The sequence below is a fragment of the Pleurodeles waltl genome, chromosome 4_2, assembly GCF_031143425.1.
Source record: "Pleurodeles waltl isolate 20211129_DDA chromosome 4_2, aPleWal1.hap1.20221129, whole genome shotgun sequence".
NCBI lineage: Eukaryota > Metazoa > Chordata > Amphibia > Caudata > Salamandridae > Pleurodeles > Pleurodeles waltl.
The window spans coordinates 429265981-429290053 of NC_090443.1; the positions used below are offsets into that span (position 1 = coordinate 429265981).

Below are 24073 nucleotides of genomic sequence, written 5' to 3' on the forward strand. Positions count from 1 at the left end.
TTCAATTTGGTGTTATCACAGCACTGTGATGGAGTAGTTCCCAACAATCTGACTCCGGTCACGGAGTTGCACGGACCCTCAGGTACAGTACCTTTTGAAAGTGAGGAAACAAGCCGGTGCACTGAGTCGAGGAAGCGAGGCGTCGCTGGATCTAGTACTGCGTCGATTCCTGTTCTGCGAAGCATTGGTGCCCTGCTGCAGAGCAGAGGAGATGAGGCGGCGTCGGTGCGAAGTGTTGGGTTCTTACGTTCCAGCAGGGTTGAAGTCTAGTGGGTCAAGATACAGTGAGGCAACCTCACAGGGTCACAGTCACGCCACAGGATTGCAGGCACCTCGGTGGAGTTGGCTGTCATGGGTGTCGGTGACATGGCGCTCTGGACTCAGTCACAGGACGACAGCAGGGCTGTGCCATCGTCAGGCCTGCAATGTCAGACGGGGTCGTCGCACTCCAACGGGGACCACTGCTTCTGTTGCAGGTGGCGTCACAGGGTCAGGCAACAGCATCAGTCCGGGCTTCGTCTAGCATCTGTGCACTTGGTTATTCAACCAGTTTCCCCTCCCAAGGGACCAGAGACTGTAACAGGCACCATCTGGGGAGCTAGGGTCCATAGCAAGTGAACCCAGAGGCTGGTAAGTGAAGTCCTTGCTGTCCCTGAGACTTCTTAACAGGAGGCAAGTTCAGTCCATACCCTTGGAGAAACTTCACAAGCAGGATACACAGCAAAGTCCAGTCTTTGCCCTCTCTAAGGCAGAAGCAGCAAATGCAGGCCAACCCAGCAAAGCACACACAACAAAGGGGCAGTACTCCTCCTCCAGCTCTTTTGTTAGGCGGAGGTTCCTCTTAATCCAGAGATGTTCCAAAAATCTGGGGTTTTGGGTCCAGTACTTATAACCATTAGTGCCTTTGAAATAGGCAAACTTTAAAGGAAAGTCTCTGCTGTTTAAAAGAAGATCCTGTCTTGCCCAGGCTTGGCCCCAGACATACCCCGGGGGGCTGGAGACTGCACTGTGTGAGGGCAGGCAAAGCCCTTTCAGGTGCAGGTGTCAACTCCTTGTCCCCACTCTAGCCTAGGAGACCCATCAAGATACACAGGACACTTATCAGCTCCCTTTGCATCACTGACTAGAAGGAATTCACAAACAGCCCAACTGTAAGTCTGACCCCAGATGTGGATTCCATAGGCAGGCAGCTGCACAGAATGGTTAAGCAAGACAACACCCACTGTTGGAAGCTGTCCTGGTGTGTGGTGAGCACCTAAGGTGTTATCACCTTATACGAGGTTCAGGTATCCCCTATTAGTAAGGTGTAGTCAGTGTCTAGAAAGCCAGGCTCTCTAGAAGTAGTTGTGGATGAGCAGCCAAGACCTATATAGAAGACACACAAAGCTTATGCAATACCACCTTAGTCATACAGCACTCACACACATGAAAGAACCACACAGTTACAAAAACAAAGTTACTTTATTATGGCAACAACAAATACCAAAATACTGTATAGACAATACCCCAACTGGAGGTAAGTAAACACACTATTATGTACACATTAGGAGTCCGTAATTAGCATAAAAGGCAATAGAAAATAGTAAAAGCAATAGTAAGTACTGAAGGCCCTAGGAGGACCAACCATATACTAAGTAAGTGGAATGCGAAAGTCAGGACCCCACTCAAGGAAGTGAAAATCGGTAGAGGGGAGCTGGAGGAAATAGGAATCCCAAAAGGTAAGTATCAGAGTGTCCCCCCAGCGACCAGGAGAAAAGAGGTAAGTATCTGGTTCTCCCCAAATCCACCAAAAGGACTTCAGAAGAGGATTTTGCAAGACCCAGAAAAGACTGCAAGAAACCAAATAAGGATCCTGGTAGAGGAAGACCTATGAAGAAAGGGGACCAAGTCCAGTTTGCGTTGGAGTGTTCGGTTGTGGGAGGAGCCACTACCCACCCATCTGTGGATGCAGGACCAGGTCGATGGTGGGCGAAGACGGTCAGCAGTGCACACCGGATCAGCAGAAGAGTTCCTGAAGTGATGCAGTCGATGTCATGCGGTGGAAGGAGAGTTGCAGTCCGTCAGTGGTGTGGAAAAACCACCAACAAGTCTTGGCAAAGGCAGGAGTCGTGGATGAAGATATGCAGGGCTGCTGAGGACCACCAAGGTCCAGGGGTACTCACTCCACTGAGGGGAGTCCCGGGTGACCCTCCGCAGTGAGGGGAGTCCCGGGTGACCCTCCGCAGTGAGGGGAGTCACAGGAAGAGTAGGCATCCCTCCACAGGCAGCAAGCACAGGAGTTGCTGCGAGGCCCACCCAGCACACCTAAAAAGGAGCCCCACGTCGCTGGAGACGCACAGAAGGCTGTGAATCGCAAGGAAGAGTGCTGGGGCTACATGGAGTAGATGCCAACAAACCTTGGTAGCTGCAAGAGATACGGTGCATGGGGGAACTGTCCTGCATGGAAAGGCAAGGTCTTACCTTCTCCCAAGATGGACAGCTGGTAAAGAGAACCAAGGGGACCACTCCAGACCACCACCTGTGATGCAGGATACACGCAGCTCTGGAGGAGAGGAGATGTACGCAGCCAGTCGTTGTTGCAGTTGGTGCCTGTGGATGCAGGGGAGTGACTCCTTTACTCCAAGGAAGATTCCTTCTTGCTTCTTGTGAAAGGTAAAGACTCGTCGCCCTCAGAGGATGCACAGCCGGGAAAACGTTGCAGTTGCTGGAAGAAGCCGGAGAAACAATGTTGAAGAGCAGAGTCATCGCTGTAGTTGCAGACTGTCGATTCCTGGAGGGTGCAGTTGCAGTTCCAGTGGCCAGAAGGTGAAGTAAACAATGCAGAGGAGTCCTGCTGGAATCTTGCACATCAAATCTGAGGACCCACCCAAGAGGGAGACCTAAATAGCCCAGGAAGGGGGATTGGTCACCTAGCAGGGTGACCACCTATCAAGAGGGGGCTGTGTTGTCACCTACCTGTCCTGGCCACTCAGATGCTCCCAGAGGCCTCTGCCCACCTTGGATTCGAGATGGCAGTATCAAGTGGCCACCTGGAGGAGCTCTGGGTACCATCCTTGGGGTGGTGATGGACAGGGGAGTGGTGACTCCCCTTTCCATTGTCCAGTTTTGTGCCAGAGCAGGGACCGAGGGTCCCATGACTGGTGCAAACTGGTTTATGCAAGGAGGGCACCAAATGTGCCCTTCAAATCATACCAGAGGCTTGGGGAGGCTACCCCTCCCAATCCTTGTAACACCTATTTCCAAGAGAGAGGGTGTTGCCGCCTCCTCCTCCCACAGGAAATCCATTGTTCTGCCTTCCTCTGCCTGAACTGGTCAAGCAGCAGGAGGGCAGAAATCTGTCCGAGGAGTGGTAGCAGCATGGGCTGCCCGAAAAACCCCAGACGACTGGTGGGAGCAATGCTGGGGTCCACCAAGGAGCCCCAAGAGTGCATGGAATCATACAATCCATACTGGCAATAGTACTGGGGTATGATTCCGCCATGTTTGATACCAAACATGGCCAGACTTGGAATTACCATTATGTAGCAGGACAAAGGAAAGGTTCATGCGTAAAATGGCGTCCCCGCATTCACGAAGTCCAGGAAAATGGAGCTGGAGTACATAGAGACACCTCTGCTCATGCAGGGGTGCCCTCACACACAGGTATCTGGACCCTGCCCTCTTGAGGGACGGGGCACGGCACTGAGGCAATATTGGGAAACCAACATAAACTCCGCGAGCACAAGGGTAGCAGAGTGGGAGGCATATAAAGTGTTGATCAGAGGTTACTGTATGTCGTCCACTTGGGGAGTTAGGCGCACTCTACACTCTGAGATCAGTAACCTAGATAAGGAATTGAGAGCGCTGGAAACAGCGGTGGCACGGCAAGAGGCACCCAACACCGTATTGCAAGAGGCGCGCTCAAAATATAAAGAAGCAGATACTCGCCTCCGTAGGCATGACCACAAATAATATTTGATGCGACAGCAGTGGGAGAGAGACAAGTCAGGCAGGCTGCTGGCATGGCTCCTAAAGGGAGACCGACAACAATCTCCGATAGGTGCCATAAAACTAGACAACGGAGAGATGGCATCCACACAAAAGGAGATAAATGGGGCATTCAAGAATATTACGCGAACCTCTACGCCAAGAGAACAGCCTGTACGCCTACACAGCTCACCGCATTTCTGGCAGGATCCCAACTGGCACAATTGTCTCAGGGAGATGCCGAGAAATTGGATGCCCCGTTGAGTGTAGCGGAGTTAAACGTAGCAATAGCACAGATGCCCAGGAATAAGGCACCGGGAACAGATTGCCTCCCACTAGAATATTACGCAAAATATTCAAATTATTTAAAGCCTCACCTGCTGAAAGTGTTTGAGGAAGCCTGGAACCACAAGGCGCTGCCCCCTCACAAAGAGAAGCCATGATAGCGGTCCTACCCAAGCAGGGACGGGACCCTATGGACGTTAAATCCTAAAGACCACTATCACTCTTAAACACTGACTGTAAAATCCTGGGCAAAGTATTGGCTAATAGGCTAGCTCCCGTTATTCACACCTTGATACACGACGACCAAAATGGCTTCATCCCCAAGCATAACACCTTTCTAAATATCCGCAGATTACTGGGAGTGATGGGGGGCACTTCACCGGGGGCGCTTGAAGAAATGGTGCTCGCACTAGACATAGAGAAGGCATTTGACACGCTGGGGTGGGGCTTCCTGTTCGACACCATGCGGAAAATGGGAATAGGCCCTAAATATATACAATGGGTGCAGGCACTATACTCTAGACCACAAGCAAGCGTGAAAACGAGGAGAGTCGTATCTGACAGCATCCCGATTGCCAGAGGCACTAGACAGGGGTGCCCCCTGTCCCCCTTGCTGTTCGCAATAGCGATGGAACCACTGGCGACCCGCCTGCGGATGATGGAGGACAGCTGGGGCATACTCAGGAATGGGGCGAAACATATAATAATATCTCTATATGCTGATGACGCCTTAATATACTTGCAGAAGGGAACCGAGACGATTCTGCTGGTAATTTCACTTTTGACTGAATTTGGGGGGTTATCTGGCCTAGTGGTGAACTGGGGAAAATCGTGCGTTTTCCCCTTGTCTCCACGGTCGCTGTCAAATAGAGGTACATCCCAGACCGGGCAATTGAAATGGTGTTTTGATTCATTCAAATACCTGGGGGTACAAATATATCACAGCTCAGAGGACCTCAGAGATGGAAACTTGGAGAGAGCACTAGCCTCCATAAAAGGGTCACTACGTTTCTGGTGTAAACTCCTGCCATCACCGATGGGCAGATTAGCGATAGCAAACATGCTGATACTACCTAGGCTACTATATTATTTTGCGGCACTGCCGCTTTTGATCCCTGGGAGTTTCTTCCGGGACCTGAACGGGGCCTGTTGCAACTCATATGGGTGGGAGGCAGAGCGCGCGTCTCACTTACTACACTGCAGCGCCCAGTGTCTGAGGGCAGTCTAGGCGCCCCTAACTTTGAACGCTACTATGCGGCTGCACAGCTACAGTGGATACTGAGCTGGATACATAGGCCCACACTGGCTGAATCGGAACGGGTAATGACGTACTTGTGCGGCACACCCTTGGTAGCCTGGCTGGCCACCAGGACCTCGAGGGATGTGTCCGATAAACCACTCATGCTAGTGGCGCATGCATGCTGGAAGAGATATATTCAAAATGGCCGCAGTGCGCTCCCCTACTTACCTCTCATACAGCTGGGCGTAATTCCTGGCTGGGAAAGAGGAGAAAGAAAACGTTCACTAGCGGCCTGGACGGAGGCGGTCATAGAGATGATAGGTGACTGCTTTGAAGAAGGGAAATTAATGTCCTTCGAACAGATACGGGATTTCTCTTCTGTAAATCCTGGTCAGTTCATGACATATTATGCCATATGCCACTCCATCAAGAAGTTGTGGCTAGCAGGGAACCAAGAACCTGCGACCTCCTCAGCATTACACCACATGCTACAATACGACAGCCAGTCGAAAGTAGTGTCGAACCTATACAAAACTCTGAACAAATACCCCGCACCCAGCCTAGAAAATATTGGAGAAGGTCGAACGCAGTCCTCCCAACCCCGATTTCGCAGGAGGAATGGCCGAACAAGTTACACCACACACAAGGGGTATCGAGAAACCCCAGGTTTCGCTTCATGCAATTTAATTATACACATCAAGCGTATCTCTCACCAGCCAGGGTTAAACATGCGCTTCCCAGCTCGGACCCAACCTGCCTGAGATGCCAGGCTCCGCTAGCTCACTTTTATCATATGTTCTGGGAATGTGCACAGGTGCACAGGGAATGGAGTGGTATAACAGAGAAGGTATCGGAAGTAACGGGGTTGGTGCTAACAGCAGACCCTAAATCCTACTTGCTGGGCCTGAGGCAGAGAGACAAGAAACATAAGCATTTACAAAAATTCACAGACTTAGCATACGCAATGTATAAAAGACTGATAGCAATGAATTGAAAATTGACCTCTGCTCCAGACCTGAAAACTTGGCACAACATGACACTGAGATGGGCTAGCGCAGAATTGATGGTGCTGCGGAAATCGGCTGGGGAGGGTCAACAGCATACAGGCAGCGAGGTCTGGGAAACCCTAATAAGTAGAATGGAAGCCAAAAGTGACGAGAAACCACCATGAACCGGAACAAACGGTGATCCTAAGACAAACATTTATTTACCTAACAAACCCCTACACTACGAATAGGCCCGACGAGCCAAACACTGTGGCCAATGGCCACCGCCTTGCCCACCTCCTTCACCAGAAAAGACCCACAGCGATGCCCGGTGCGGGTCTAGTGCCCCACACAGGAACACAAGACCTCGGAACCCACACACCACTGACTGTCACTTAACTGGGCTTCCCCCCTCCATAGCAAAACCACAAGACACGATAATTAACAATACTAACCCAGGAAACATAAGCTCATTAAACACACGGTAAGAGTGAACATGCAGGAACTACACTTGTAACTCCTAAAGCAAAATGACGAGACCTCAGTTAAGCTTTTATTGTTAATTTGTTTGATAATGGTGTAATATGATCTATTATATCCTGGCACTGTAAATGCTGGAAATGTATCTTAAGTTAAAATGCAATAAAAAATATAAAAAATAAAAATAAAAAATAAAATCTGTACCCTGCCGTCTGGGCTAGGAGGGCCTACAACAGGGGTGTCTTGCAGTGACCCGAGTGAAAGGGTGCATGCACCTTTTCATGCAGACTGCAATGACAGGTCTGTAGACACATTTTACATGGGCTCCCATGAGTGGCATTTTACATGCAGCAGCCCGTGGAGAACCCCTGGTGCACCAAAGCCCTGCGTACCATATACTAGGGACTTAAATGGGGGCACCAGTATGCCAAATGTAGGGTGTGTGATGTCACAAGCAACCACATTTAGAGAGAGAGAGCACAGTCACTGGGGTCCAGGTTAGCAGGATCCCAGTGAACACAGTCAAAACATACTGACATCAGGCAAAAAGTTGGGGTAACTATGTCAGTAAGAGGGTACTTTCCTACACCCACTTTCTAAAAGTGGCTTTCTCAAACAGACAATCTAAAAACCAACTCTAGCAAAAGATGTATTTTTAAATTGTGGGTTCAGAGGCCCCAAACTCCATATCTCTATCCAATGGGAAACTGTACTTAAAGGATATTTAAAGGCAGTCCCAATGTTAACCTATAGGAGAGAAAGGCAGTGCAATACTGAAAACCTAATTTGAAGTATTTCACTATCAGGACATGTAAAACACACCAGTACATGTCCTACCTTTTAAATACTCTACGCCCTGCCCATGGGGCTACCTAGGGCCTACCTTAGGGGTGACTTACATGTCTAAAAGGAAAGGTTTGGGCCGAGCAAGTGGGTACTGTACTGCCATTTGATAAAGTTTGTTTTGACCAATGACTTTGTGTTTCACCACTGCGCATATTAGTTGCTCAATGTTCACCAGTAGCACATGGTATGTTTTGTTCAGTTTAGCCGCCTATGGGCTTTGACATGGCATTAGCCATTACTTTCTGTATTCAGTTGAGCCGCCTATGGGCTTTGACATTGCATAAGTCATTACATTCTGTATTCTGCCTATTGGCTTTGACATGCTGTATCCAGTCTAGCCGCCTATTGGCTTTGACATTGCATTCCTATTGGCTTTGACATGATGTATTCAGTTTAGCTGCCTATTGACTTTGACATGCTATTAGATATTCTGCCTATTGGCTTTGACATGATATCATATATTACATTTTGTATTCAGCTCCGCTGCCTATTGGCTTTGACATGATATTCAGCTCCGCTGCCTATTGGCTTTGACATGATATTATACATTGCATTTTGTATTCAGCTCAGCTGCCTATGGGCTTTGACATGATATTATACATTGCATTTTGTATTCAGCTCAGCTGCCTATGGGCTTTGACATGATATTATACATTGCATTTTATATTCAGCTCAGCTGCCTATTGGCTTTGACATGACACTAGACATTGCATTTGATATTTAGGTTAGCTGCCTATTGCCTTTAACATGACATTGCATTTGATATTTAGGTTAGCTGCCCATTGCCTTTAACGTGGAGTTAGACATTGCAGTTGAGAATCCAAGCTGTATTTTTCCAAGCTGTGTTTTTGCACCAGAGAACCAAGATGTTTTGCTCTCACAGTAGACTAGACATGATAAGAGAGAGTACATGGGTGTTGTTTTTTCTTCGCTTGAGCTTGGGAACAGGAGTAGTCTTGGAGACCTGGCCAGTCTCCAAAAGGCTTGCTCAGTTTCCCAGGTCTGAGAGGAGGGGGCACACCTTTGTAACGAATGTAACAGGCTGCAGAGGGTCAGATTCGAATCTGCCGGACCTCGTGCTGGAGCTTGGCGCAGGCTGCCAGCAATCCTGTGTGGGTAGATGAATCTCTCTTTCTCGCGGCTGACAGGGGTCATCAGCTTGCAGACCTTAGAAAGATGAAGCTTTAGATAGTTCCCACACGGTGAAGTATTTGTTTTGCTTTGCATTCAATATCTTATAAATAGAACCTGCTGTGTATATTGCAAACTGATATATTTTGTTTGATTAACGCGGACTTGAAAGCTACTAATTCGTCATACATAAAATATTGTGGTTGGGGAAGAATTAACAACAATAAAAGTCTTCTTTGACCTCAGAAGTGCATTTCTGTTGTGTTATGTTAGTGCTTAGAAACTAGATAAGAGGAAAGCACTACAGGTACACTTGCCAACTCGTAGACTTATAACTATGCACTGGAAATCCCAAATTGCTACCTGGTATGGCCCACTGGCAGGCAGCGACACTTAAGTGGGGCAGAGAGGAAACAGTGGCATTGAGGTGAGGAAAAACTAGAGGCCTCTGTAAGTATCTCATATCTGCAGACTGGTAAACATTGTTATTTGACCTTCGTACCCACCCACCTGGCACTTAATTCCACCCTGGATGATACCTTACGATCTTCCTTTTAACCAGTCAGGCTACCTACAGTCCCTGATGACAGAAGCGAAGGTCACAACACCCTAAACACCACCACAGATTGGGGTAAACATGAGAAATTCGTATAGCTCGAGATTCAGTTGAAGAGGTTGTGCAACTGGGATTCTGCAACGAAGGTAAAAATCACACGCTGGCTCACTTGTTATACTGTTTGTGTTGAAGAAGAAATGAACCGTTCACACCTGCAATTCTTCTTATACATTCTGTTTTGTACATGTTTGGATTTGCACAGGTCACAATGACTAATGCTCCTGCATTGTATTCTGTAATGTGTTTGCAATACTGAAATATCAATAAAAATTAGTGGGTACATTTGCCAGGTCGAACTGGCAGTGCAAGACTGCACACACAGACACTGCAGTGGCAGGTCTGAAACATGTTTACAGGGCTACTCATGTGGGTGGCACAATCTGTGCTGCAGGCCCACCAGTAGCATTTGATTTATAGGCCCTGGGCACCTCTGGTGCACTTTACAAGGGACTTACTAGTAAATCAAATATGCCAATCATGGAAAAGCTAATCACCAAAACAATTTGCACAGAGACTACTTGCACCTTCAGCAGTGGTAAAGTGCCCAGAGAACCAAAGTCAAGCACAGTCAAAAATACAGAAAGCAGAGGCAAAAAGACAAGGGAAACCACACCAAGGATGCCAGGTCTAACACCTAGCATCCACCCCAGTGTCCAGCTTTCATTTAATTTTTCAGTTCATTTTTCTGTACTCTCAGGAGGTAGTGTCAAGGAAATGGCATTAATTGAAGCTCTGCAGTGGTTTCAACTGGAACCTTTATAAAAGGGGAGGTGGGTGTGATTGTTGAGGAATCGCAGCTAGGTGAGAGTACCCACTAGAAAGATGGAGGTAAGAAACTGTTTCTCCTGAAGCATATGCTAACCTGCAGATTTCTCACCTTTCAAATCTATTCCCAAGCAAATCCCCCCAAGACGGTGGGTCTAAAGGATGGTCACAATAAGAAATGTTGGAGGACTAAGAACATGAAATGGACATCCCTTCTCACTTCTGAATCTACGACAATCACAGCCACAGAAACAACTCTGACCAATGATATGGTGGATGATTTTGCCCAGGTGGAATGAGCCGAAATTCCTTCTGATAGTTCTTTTGACACAAAGGCATAACAAATTATGATGCACAAACGTATCCAGCTGGACAAAGTCCCTTTCAGCTGCCTGTGTACCAAGCTGATCATAAGACCTGATCTAGTTTGGGTAGTCTATGTAAAAACTGACCACCAGCCTGGGGTCTAGCACGTGTAACCACTACTCTTTGGTTGGATGGGGTGAAGGATAGAAGGCAGGGAATGTAATGGGTTTAACCATATAGAAATGTGTCACCACCGTGGGAGGAAAGCCAAGCCCACTGGGATACACATAGTGCTTGCAACTCACTGACACACATGGATGTAGTAATTGTAACCAGAAAAGCAGTCTCCATTGTCAATAAACATAACTGAAAGGACACATAAGGCTCACCTACCAAAAATGTTAAAACCAGGGTTTGGTCTGATTGGGGAAAGACTAAGGGAGCAAGAGGAAACTTGATTGTCATCTCCTCAAAGACTTTAATACTACGGGTGCCTTTAAGAAGGATAGATGATCAGGTAGCGCGAAAAGCTGCCAAGACCACAATGCACCTACCGTAGAGCCCTGCTGTGCCTGTAAGAGTGCAAATTAGAGGACCTCGGCCAAACCGGCCTTCAAGGGATTCGCATGTTATTCAGCACACCATGTGACAAATTGATTCCAGGAGGTTGGAGATCTTCGTATTCTTGGTGGAGGGCACCTCCACCACAGTGGCAAATGCAAGGACTTCAAATGTTCCTGCTCAATTGCCAGGCATGAAGGCAGATTCTAAAGCTATGGTTTCTAAAGTCAGGGGGTATGGAAGATAACCTGGGCCCAGCCTTGGCAAATCTTTGGAATCAAGAGTCGGAAGAACCATAGCAAATTCGAAAGCTCCAATTTCAATCAAAACTCATCCACAAGGCTCCCTGCAATGGATACTAGACGGCAAAGAACTATCAGTAATGGGCACTGTTTTGAATGTCAAAAAGAGCCACCTGAGGAATGCACAGTGGGCAAAGATGCTCAGAGTCATGTCCAGCTTCAAATGCCACTGGTTGCCGGCAAGATGACTAGGGCTTTCTCCTTGGGTGTTCAGACAGCTAACCAGATGACTGGCAACTAACCAAATTCCCTGCTGGTATACCTAGTTCTAAAGACTGAACACTTCCCAACAGAGAAGGTGAGACCCCACTTTTCATTGTTTACTAAATATAAACCATTGTGGACATATTGTCCGTCAAGATCCAGAGTGACCTTGATGGGAACGAAGGAAAGCCTTCAGTGCCAACTGATGTGAAGTTCCTGCTCTTCTGCCAAACAGAGGCCTCTGTTCCCTAGAAGTGCACCCTATCATAGGGTGGATGCACTCATCACTACTACAGCCACGGCTGGAAGAGGGCAGACTGCAATCTGTTGAATCGGTTCTCCTCCTTTATCCACCAGATCAGGTCTGCTTCAGCGTCTCAGGAGATGAGAATTGTGTCTGCCAGATGTCCACTATGCTGTAGCCACTTCCTGCAGAAGCCCCACTGATGTGTCAGTGTGCATGTATAACCAACAGGATGTAAGAAGACAGCAACCAAGCAGGGGTAGAGCCTTCAGGACTGGAATCACAGCTTCCACCCATAACATCGGAATCCTATCCCAAATGTCCCAAATCATCTGCGGAGAGGGGAAGGCTCACAGTGAGGGAGTGTCCCATACCGCCCCTTTGAACAGGAGAAGCAGAGAGGGCTCTAGGTGAGATTCAGTTGTCCAGATACAGGAATACGGCAATCCCCGACCTACGGAAATGGGCTGTAACCATTTCCATCACCTTCACAAAGGCCTGAAGTGCCAATGTCAATCTGAAAGGGAGGCCCGCAAACCGGTAGTGAGCAGACTCTACAACAAAACACAGGTACCTCGCCTGTGCGGCCACAGGATCAGCATATGAAAATACATGTCCTGCAAGTCAAGCAACACCGTCCAGTCTTCTGATTCCAACTGCATAAGAACCTGAGCCACAGAGCACCTTGAACTACTCCTGTGTAGGTAAAAGTTCAAGAGCCTAAATTCTAGGATTGGACGAAGACCGTCATTCTTCTTGAGAACCAGGCAGTACGGGGAATAGCACCTTAGCCCCATTTACTGCTCTCCAGCTGTTGCTGCATTAACTGTGCCTCACCTTACTGGGTAATTCTTTCACAGGAAGGAGGGATTGGATGGTTCACCCACTGTAGCGAAGAATACACAATTGTCTTATACAGTCCATCAAATAGTTACTACATTTCATCCTTTGATAAACTTTTTGCTAGACTCAACATTACTGACTAAATGAGGGTCACTCAATCACACTTCTCAGGCTGACAACCCACCTTCATCTTTTGGCATGATTGTTGATAATTATCCATTGCTAAAAAACAACAATATTGTCACTAACGCTGATGCAGTAGTAACACAAAGCACTGATAATCAAGCAGGCTCAATAATACTAGTTAAGGGTTGTTGATAATGTAGACAGTGGTAATCAAGATACTTTGCATTTACCCTCTCAAGCCACACCTTATGCTGCGATTTTTATGTTCCATCACTTAGAACTAGCATCAAGGGAAGTCACAGAGATCTGTTAAATAAAGCAGTGTTTTGGCTCAACATACATTCTCAAACCTTGCTGGCTCACATGTTTATCTAGTGACATAAATATTATTAGGAGTGAAAAAAATTGTGGTGGCCACTGTTTTGTTATTACTGTCAAGAATTCATCTCTGGCGGGCTCTGTTTTAGTTTTTTGTGTAAGTACTATATTAGCAGGCTCTACAATTCAAGCTATACCTTGAGGTTTCTTCTATCGACCTCCAGCTTCTATGGTGACTAAATCAATTCAGTTTCAGCTCAGATCAGCTTCCCTGGAATTATCCTCTAGTAGTCCAGAAGTTCTGAGGCCTGTGATCCAGAGACCACAGTGTGTCTGCAATGCCCACAGCCGCTGATAAACTAAAATAATGTTAACAGAATATTATTTAACTAAATAATATTACAGATTAAAGTGTATATAAATAAAGTAGCAAAACGAAAACCTGAAATCTTTAAAACGTTCTGTAAATGTTAAGGACTTTGAAATTGGAGGCTAAAAAGTAAGTTGGTATCCTCAGAATGATTTGTGGGATCAGTGCAAATGCATCAAAAAGAAAACAGTATGGAGGATTGGGGGGTGGGGGGGGCTCGGTTGAAGTTAGAAAAGCTCTAGCCTTCCCATTAAAATTAATATTATGTTTCTTATAATTGTGAATTAAATTATTTATTAATTTGTTCATCTGTTTGATGAATGCTTGTGTCCATAATTCTGTCTATATTTTGCGGTTCAAATCATTGAAATGGATTCAGTGTGGTTACTGCTCTAGTCGATCTAGGGTTCATTCACTCAGTCCTTTACAGAACAGATTTTCCCCACATTGATTAGCCAACATCTCACCTTCTGAGAAGCTTCTAGAGCCCGCTAACATTACTTTAGTAACTCATAGGGATCTTACAGTAGCAGAAGGTACGGCTAGTAAGGAGTAAGATTGGTTTCATGGAATATTGCTAGTTTGCATTTTGTTTTCCCAGATTTAATTAATTAAAGCTCATTATTCAGTATCAGACTATTGCCTTACAGGAAACCTGGCTGTTACATCTTTACCCATGGTTGGGTATACGTCTTTTGTAGTACTAGCCATTCCATTTTCCTCTGGGACAGCCAAGAGGGGTGGCAACTAATGGAGTGTGTTGCTCTGAATGTTGATTATCCAATTAAAGTAATCAAAGCTCTCGTAACAGTCCAGTTTTCCTCTTGAAGTTAAATGGACTAGGGCATTTGATCTTAATTTTTACGATGACAAATTTTGTGTTAAATTATTCCACCTTTTGGACAATGCTATGGGTAATAGCAGGTTTGAGAAGGCCGTACACTTTTTTGTTGTGGCTTCAGCGTAAAGTTTCAGGGTGTGTATTATAAAACGGATTCTCTTGAGAATTCCTTTGATGCTGGAAATTCTTCTTACATCACATATAAACATTTGGATCTTCATTGTTTCAAGTTACTTGAGATTCTGTTATAATGCAATCTTTTGAGTTTGTGAAATATTTATTCCAAATCAATTTGCACCCAGACTTATTCCACTACGGAATCCTAAGAGCTCTACAGATTAAGTGTTTGTTTATAGTGAATTGATAGACTTCATTTTTCATTTTGATATAGTGAATAGGAGGTGTAGTGACTACAAACCACTTACAGCACTAGCTTAAATGTGTCCCATTCCTTTTTGGAGTCTAATAAAGCTGTTCCTTGTTAAATGGCTAGTATAAACATTGGCAGACTGTTACAGTGGAGATATGTTTGCCCTGACAATTATCTGCAGAAAATGATTTCCCAAGTGTTTATGCATATCGTGATTTGCCCTGAAGATCTCCCACTTCTTTGCTAATGTTAGGACTTCCTATGTTTCAGTGGTTTGTGACAAAGTTGTAAATGTTCCACTGCCCACAGATGGTAAACAGTTAAAGATGGGCGGTTTGATATTGGCTGCGTTGGTGCAAACAGTAAATTAAGGTCAGCCCTAGGTGATTCACCTACAAAAGAGAGCTACATTTAATTTTGCACAGCAGAATTTGAGACAATGCTACGCACCAGCAATCTTGATCTAAGAGAGCGAGTGTGAGACAAACTGTGGACTGCTTCTAGATCAGGCAATTATCCTGCTTTTTGGAAAGGGATTCATGGGAAACTCCATAATGGGGAAGTGCAATAATTCCTCGGGCTCAAATTACCTCGAACAAGTGGTCAAGCCACTTCTCTACAATATATATTACTTTTTCTCTTCAGTGGCAACCTTCAACTTCCTTTGGCTGTTCCAATATTAGGGAGAATTTGCCAAGGCATGGTAGTCTAAAAATTAGCTAGTGGAAATGTGTCGGCCTTGAATCTAGTGCTTGTAACAAAGCACCTGGCATAAATGGAATACCTCTTGATTTGTTTAGATCGAACATTGGTTTTTGGGTCCTGCTTTTAACTAGCAACTAATCAGTTATGTTTCTCATACTGACATTCCTCGATCCTGGTCCAGCTCTATCATCATCCTCTTTTCCCAAAAAAATTACAAAAGCAATCAAAAAGTTACCACCTCATTTCTTTAAAAATATTCAGCTGCAAATGTAGTATGGCAAGTACTTATGGCTAGGATCAATAGAGAACAACATACTACTGGTTTGTAAACATGGCTTCCATTCTGAGGTAGGGAAAACAGAGCCATGCCTAAATCATATGTTGATAAGGAAATACCAACATGATGGTGCTTTACATCTGGGATTTATGGATTTCTTCTATAGGGTTAGTTGGACCAAATTATGGTTAACTTTAGATTGGTGGTTCTTAACTTTTGACTTCTGTGGACCCTCCTCCCCCCCCCCGCCCCCCCCAACTCCACACTTAAATAATACTGGAACACGGGGATTCCCAATGAATCAGTTTTTAAATATGGAAATCCCCCACTGAGCCATTACTGGAAGATGGGGGCAGTGCACTACGCATTATAGATGACTGGAACTGTAAAATATTACACAACAATACACACAAATTATGAAATATTTTAATTAAATCACAAAAAAAAATCTAAATGTAAATTTTAACTGGAAGGTTCGAGCTTGTTTAAATTCAATTCACACCACTCATCACCCATAATGTATTCCGCACTGCCCCCACGAATCAATTCAAGGATACTAGCTAACTTTTAGCCTCCAAAACCAATCTGCTTCACATTTACAGAACTTTTTACATTTTGCTTATTTATATACATCTTATTAATCTGTTATTTCATTTTCTAAAAAGTTGCACCCCCCTGGAAAGGCTTCATGGACCCCTAGGTGTCCCTGGACCACAAGTTAAGAACCACCGCTTTTGAGTATATTTGAGTAGATAGTGCAACAGTGGAATTCTTAAAGAAATTACACATTAATCTAAGTGCAAGGATTAGATATGGTCCAAATGGTGAGTTAACTTACAGTTTTGCACTTGGCAGACGAGTACTTCAGGGCTATGTGTCAGCCCCTTTAATTTTTACACTTTACACTAAAGGTATGGGGGACCAGCTCAGACACACTGGATAAGATGTTTCGCATTTGGCTTGAGAAACGATCGCAGTTCTCTCATATGCAGACAACGCCGTTTTGATGGCTGGATTGGCCAACAGCTTGAAGGAATTGATAGGTGCTACTTTAATACGGATAGCTTAGATTTATCGAATCATTTTTATCAAATCTTTTCTTTTAACTCTTAGGAATAAATCTATGAGATCCAGAATGTTCTCAGTCAAAGTCCATATTTTGAACAACTTGCTGCATTTTTCTTATTTAAGGTTGTATTTTGACAAATCTGATACATGGATCAATTTAAGACTGTTGTTTGTAAATACTTTGGTGTAGTTTTCAATTTGGTAGTGAAGATTGATGATTAACCAGTGAAATGGCTGAAAATAATTTATATGGCAAAATGTTGTTCAGTTAGCCCCTAGGGGCAGGTATTGGGGACTTTAATGATGCTGGGTCCCTTCAAATCGAAGAGAATCACTTCTGCCGGCGATCGTTGGGTTTACCACCTGGCACTTTGTAAACCTAGCTAATTGTAACAATGATTTGCGGATGCTATCAATGTGGCTCCTGCTTACTGTGCCTTTCTAATTGGAATAGCATGACAGCCACGTTATTTCAATAAATAATTCGAGACTGCCTCAGCCTGAAGTCCACAGATACATTTCTTTGGCTGAAGTATGTGACAACCATATGTGGGCACATTCACTGGTCAGACATTTTTGACAGTACAGCCTTTTTAAGAAAATCAAAAAATCATGTAAGAAGTGATTTTATAATTATAATTTAACATTGAAAGTGGCATCTGGCCCTTTAATCTCCTGTGTGTATTGCTACTAACTTACTACGAACTGTGATGATATACAATGTTATCTTAGCTCATCACTGTCTATTTTACCCTGATTTAAGATTGGCAGTATGCATTTTTCACTTGCTCATTCTAGCGGGTGGGATTCTTTGAATTCAACCAGATGTCTGCCTCTGTGATAATGGTTAGGAACAAACAATGATGCACTTTCTTTGTGACTTATTTAAGTTACCAAGGGCTAGATACCTGAAACCATTATTAAGGGTTTTGCACTTATGTATTAAAGTGCTGCTTTTTCACATTTACAAATGCTCTCATCTCTTGTAACAATTTACTGTATGTGAAAGTTTTTAAAATATGAAATGCGACTAAGATTTAGTTGGTAATCGTGATATTATTAGAGGGTTTTATTTATGGACTATGCTTTTTTTATTTTGATGATTTTTATGGCAGCCTGTTGCTGAATAAATCTAATATTATAACGGCTACTACTACTACCACTACAAAACTACCATACTAAATTCCTTTGCATTTCTAAAGACAGGTGACCTCCCGGTGAGGTTGTTCATTTGGCGCAAAACGGATACCTCAAACAGCCATGAATAAATGCAAATCAACCTTCGATTTAAGCATGGGTATGGATAATATTCTATCCAATTATTACACTACCCTGCCAGTTGCCCTAAATGCTCTTGAAGATCGAGGTTGCTCCTGTATGAGGTTTAAACTGTGGGAGCCCAACGAGGTGCACCACTGCATTTTCTGTATGGTGGGCAGAGTTCAAATGCCATTACCCCATCATCCCTGGGCAGTGGTCTTGGTTTGGAGACAAACACTTAAGGCAACTGGTTTGAAAGATTTGTGTTGATGGGCGAAACATATATTTAGGTTAGTGAATTCCCCACCCTGCCTACACCCCCCCCCCCCCCCCCCAACACACATCCCACCAGTTGTGTCTCAACGCCGCTCAGAGACACAACAGCCACTTGGAATCTCCACTTTCAGAGTAACTACATAAAATCATATGCCCAAATTTACAGCTCAGACACACATTACTTCGCTCCCTTATAGATACTGATGCATTTCCCAAAATTAACCCACCCAAAAAGATGATGACAATGGAAAGACTGGCAGATAAAGACGAACTACGGGTCTACAGAACCCTATTGAAGAAACAGTCCTGACACGTTTGATGACCTAAGATACATATGGAGCCAGGCACAGACTCCAGCAGAAAGAGGTATTGGAAAGGCAGGCTGCTTACACCCCTTAGTCAGCTGGATTCCAGAGATGGATGATGCTTGTGACCATTAGGTTGTAATGCCTTGTACTTACTAAATAACCTGATACTGCCTATGTCACTCTGAAACAGCAGGACCTGTGTGTTGGTGGTTGTTACTTCTGTTTACTGAGTATTCTAGAATGTGAATAAAATGATCTGCATATATAACAAAAAAACACAAAAGCCTCTCACAGATGGGTAATGTCATTGACAAATAGGTGGTAGAAATCGTTCTTGGGGATAGGATGTCAACTGTTCTAGCTCCATACCGCTAAGCTCCCACAAAGGACACAGCACAAACAGCAATCTCTCTCAATCTCACTCTCTCAATCGTCCTCTCTCAATCCCTCCCCCTCTATCACTCTGTCAGCTCTCTATCTCTCTCGAGCGCTCTTTCTCAATCTCTCGCTTTCTCTCCTACTACCAGGCATATATTTAAGGCTCACTGTACACAAATCAATATACACGAGGTAAGCGTAAGGTTCTGGGTACGCATTGTAACAGAACTTTACAGAAGAGGGGTCAAGTAGCCCACATTCTCACTGACCAAGATAGATATGTCTGATCACACTATAAATCACTAAACACGGTATGCTGCTACTAACGCTTCATGCACTACACCCATCAGGGACAGTAGTCATCTGCTCACTATGAGGGCATGCATGCTAAGCCCCTCCAGGTCACAGGTCAGGGACAGGCTTGGCTTCTGTGCACACACTAGTTTAGTGCGACACCAGGGCCAAAACAAGTCAGGGTACCACATTCAATGCAGTCGGGCACTCAGGGCTGGGGAACATATCCATACACAAGCATGGAAAATTCACGTCCCAACAGAAGACATCCACAAGGTGACAAGTGTTTTCTGCTCTAGCAAAAGCATTTAACAATAATCAATGGGAATTCGCAAAAAAATAACATATCTTGTCAGGAATCTATCTTAAAACACCCTTGGGGTGGGGGCAACAAACAAATGCTTTCTGAAAGATTTAGGAAGGTTTCTAAAGGAAAACAAACCTAAAAAGGCTTTGCTTAGTGTACAAGAATCTTATTACTAAGAGTTAAAAAAAAAAAAAAAAAATTACCCAATTGCACTGGTACAGCATGATGGGATCTCTGAAGACCCTGACTGCTTTAAGGTGCTGTGGCGGTTTTCCAGGCTATGGGTTCTGCTGCCTGTCTTTCTACACTCCCCTCCTTTCCCCTTATGTTTTCTTTAATAATAAAAAACGTTTTGTGAAAGATATTCCTGATCACTTTTTATGTCAGGGACTTTTTTTTTTTTTAAAGAAAACTAAACAGCATTTGGACTATATTGGCTTTTTCCAGGCAGTATTACTGGTCATTCTTTAGGAGGATTAATGAGGTTCCCATAGGAGAGTCTATGAAGCCACAAATATGCAGAGACTGAATTTATAACTTTTTTAATGCATGAGAGGATTCTGTATCGTGAGTGACCCTCACCAATTACAAACTATGAGGGATCCCAAGGTGGGCATAACAAAATATGTTCTCTTTGAAATCAACAGTTATTAAAGAATCCCAATCCCATTGTTAGCACCTGGGCTGAGGTGAGCACATTGAAATGCTTCTTTCTCAGAGAAAGTTAAAGGGATGAGCAAAACGAATGAACTTGAAACTCTAGGTTTCTTATCCTCAACAATAAATCTAGAGCAAAACTCCAGGTGTAGCAGTATCAAAGAAAGCTTCTCTAAAGTCCCACCTATTCATAGTTCTGGAACAATGCAGACAATTTCAGGAATCCAGGACAGAGGTACAATGATGATAAAGTTGGGAGGTGCTGAATTCCGAACACATTGTGACACGCAGCATACTCAGGGCTACTGAGCAATCCGACTCCCAATTATGAAGTGGGGTGATAAATGTAGAGTATGAAGAAGATGCTCCAAGGGAACAAAAGAGAATTTGCATTACACTGCCAATGCTGGGCAACCTGTTAGAGGTAAAGGTTCAGTGCATTGCAGTACTGTACATTTTCAGGACTTATAAAGGACTGTTCTCAGTCCTATGTCAAAGTCCCTTTTTACTCTTTTTAAAACAATATTAATGGACTCAGGTGTGGGCTACTAATAGGACGGTCAGGTGTCTGCTGCAACTTCTGCACCACCAATGGAAGGAGTGGGAGAGACAGAAAAGGGTACGCGAAGATCCATCACTAGCTGCACACCCTGCACTGCTGCACTGTGGCTTGATTGAAGTGAGCTCCCCACCAGGCTTGAGAGGCATCCGTGGTGATGGTGACTTGCCTAATGGGTCTAATAAGGATGGCCCTGCAACAAGTTGCTGCTGTTCCACTACTGCAGAGAGCAAAAGACACTGGATTTTACCAAGAGCAGATCCTCCATCTAACCTCCACATGTGACCATTGTGCTGAGAAGAACTATTGCAACGGGTGCATAATTAGCCGGGTTTAGGGTACAATAGGGATACAAAAGCCCAAGAGGCCCATTATAGTTCTCATTGGGAGACAACATAGCCAAAAAAGAAGTATAAGCTGGCTGAAAACTGCACTATCTTGGGGGCTTGGGTAGGCTTTGCCAGTAACAGAGTTCAACACTGCCCCTTGAAAGGGTTGGAATTGGAGTGGTTATACAGGTGACTAACACACGTTTAATGTGAAACCAAGGCTGTGGAGAAGTGAGATGGTCGCCTGTGTGTGCTTTGGGCACTTTTGGCTGCTTGCACTCTTGATCAGTCTGCGACCACTGCCAGACACTTGAAGAAGATAGTTGGAGCAGTGGGGAAAGAAAAGGAAAGTACTTTGAACTGATAATGTTACTTACCACAAAGTGCAGGTAACGTTGGTGGTAGGATGGATGGAGTTATAGAAATAGGCGTTCTTGAGGTTTAATGCCACTATGCAGTTACCTTGCTGGAGCAGAGGTATCACACCCTGTTGCATCACCATAAGGAAATGTTCTGAAAAAAACATATCTGTTGCGAGGCCCAAGGTCCAGAATAGGTCTAGATGAGCCACCCTTCTTTGCAATAAGAAAGTAAAGTGAAGACACCCATTTACCCTGTTTGTGCATAGGTATTGGCTCAATGGCACCCTTTTGAAGTAGCGCTTGGGCTGCTTCCTCTAAAAGATGGATGCATTTTCTGCTGAGCATGAGCCTGTGAGGTGGAATGTTGGGTGGCGGTGTAAGAAGTTGTAAGCAGTAGCTATGTTGAACTACCACTAATACCCACTGTTTGCCATGATTGAAGTCTTCTCCTGACGAGGTTTGTATGACTGAAGGGTGGTGAAGAAGAGCAATGTTTGAGAGTGTAGGCCCCTTTGCCAGAACTCTGCGCTGGGTCCTGGATGGCGTCTTCACCAGAAAGTCACAGCCCTCCTGGAGGATGGGCATATCACTTGGTGAAATGTGGCTGACCTGTGTATCATTTCATGATATGCTGTAGTATCTTCTGGGGGTGATGGCTTAGCTAGGTACAGATCTGTATTGCCTGGGAAAACCAAAACAGTCGTCCTATGGGTATTCAATAGCCAGTGGGTCAGAAGGTGCATCTTAGGAGTCGGTCGGCTTACATGGGCTCATGGGGGTCGGTCCACAGGAATTTCGAGCTGCAATGTCAGCAGTACTGAAAAGACGTCCTTTCCATTACTTTATGCACATTCTGCACTAAGAAGTTCTTTGGGGTGAGAGGCCAAAGTGAGGCATTGATGGGAGGCTGGTATCTATGGAACAGCATCTGGCGAACCAAGCAAAGTCGAAGATCTTCCGTTGACCGGGTTTCTTCTGCTGATCCTGGAATTGAAACAATGAACTGGGCCAGAAGAAAATCACGGCAAGAAGTCAACACAGAGCCCTGTTGGTATACACCCAACTCGATGGTGGAAAAAAACAATGTAACATGGAGTTGATGACCATTGGCAACTAAGGGAGGAGTAACTATACCTCATGACCCGAAAGGCCTCAAAGACCGCCCCCCCATCCCCCACTGTGGGCAGTCAGGTGGTAACATGCTATTCAGGTTGTGCATCAGATCACGCAGGACTTTGTACCATTATGCCAGCTATGAAAGCTCCTATGATTTGAAGATCTTTCATGCCATGCACTGCTTGCCAGCCATTACATGTGGCAGTTCAGAATGACACACACAAACTATAAAGAGCATGGTAGGAAGAGACATAAGAGCTATGAAAATTCTACATGCTGCAGTGTAGGCAAGGCATCTAAGAAGGGCTCTACTCACGTGGTGGAGTGTACAGTGGGTGGTTTATGTAATATGCCATCCAAGCCGTGAATCCCCAGTAGTACGTACAGTTCTAAAGTAAAACAAATGAAAACAAAAAAAACGTTGATTTATTTACTAATAGTGACATTCACTATTAGCCCACCCGAGCCGCCACCTAACAGTTAACAATCATTCATTACTTAAAAGCCAGAGCTTTAGCAGTACATTTCTTCAGTACACTATCTGGAGGCTGTACATTACCAACAAAGATTGGATTCTCGTTTTACAAAGCCATTCTGCAAACTTACCTTGAATATGTTACGTAGCGGCATGGTGCCGTGAGAGAATCGATGGACAAATAAGGTCTCTAGAAGACGTTTGATGTAGTGGAAAGAGTGACAGATGCAAGCAAGACTGAAAGGGAAAAAAAAGGTCTGACGTCAAACAAGGGTACTAGAAGAAAGTATAAAGACTCTACAGTGAGGCAACCAGAACAGTGGCGGATGCTCCCAGATGAATTCACAACAGAATTCCTGAGGGAAATGAGTTAGCTTTCTGTAGAGGCCAGAGTTAGACTTAAAATATTAATACTGGTGCACATGAATATTTAAGAATGCAATACATTTAATTGTCTGGCTGAGATGAAACGAAAACATACCTACTGGTAACAACAGCCCTCTGGCTAGAACAGATTACTGCAAACGTATTTGTAACACGCTACCTATTATTGTGGTGAGGGCCTTGAATCATGAAAGGCAGATTCTCGTGTGGGTCAGGACATCCCTCCTCTAGCATGACAATGATAATAAACGGTACTCTGGGCACCTGCTTGTATGGTGTTTGGCATTCTGTTTTCACATCTGCATTAGTTATGAACAAAGTTATTTAAGCATAAACAAAAAAAAGGGGTTAGAACCGTGCAGTAAGGGCAGTCAGGTATAATCACATAACTTAGGTCTTGTGAGTATGGCCTCAGTGGTTTTCATGTGTAACGTCATTCTACAATGGAAACCTCTGAGGAATTGATCGTTGTTTTCCGAAGGCAGTTAAGCTGTACTGTCGCAATAGCACTTGAATTG

The 24073-nt window shown here is 44.6% G+C and overlaps 1 protein-coding gene across 2 annotated transcripts in view; it reads right to left on the bottom strand.

Annotated features, from left to right (window-relative positions):
* The window catches only part of TECR (trans-2,3-enoyl-CoA reductase), a 168321-nt gene that overhangs the window by 30706 nt on the left and 113542 nt on the right, over positions 1–24073 (bottom strand). For both annotated transcript variants that reach the window (XM_069231698.1, XM_069231697.1), the window contains 2 exons: positions 23303–23408; positions 23013–23085 (listed from right to left, as the gene is read on the bottom strand). In XM_069231698.1, the coding sequence (XP_069087799.1) occupies positions 23013–23085; positions 23303–23408 (179 nt within the window). The remainder of the gene's footprint in view (positions 1–23012; positions 23086–23302; positions 23409–24073) is intronic.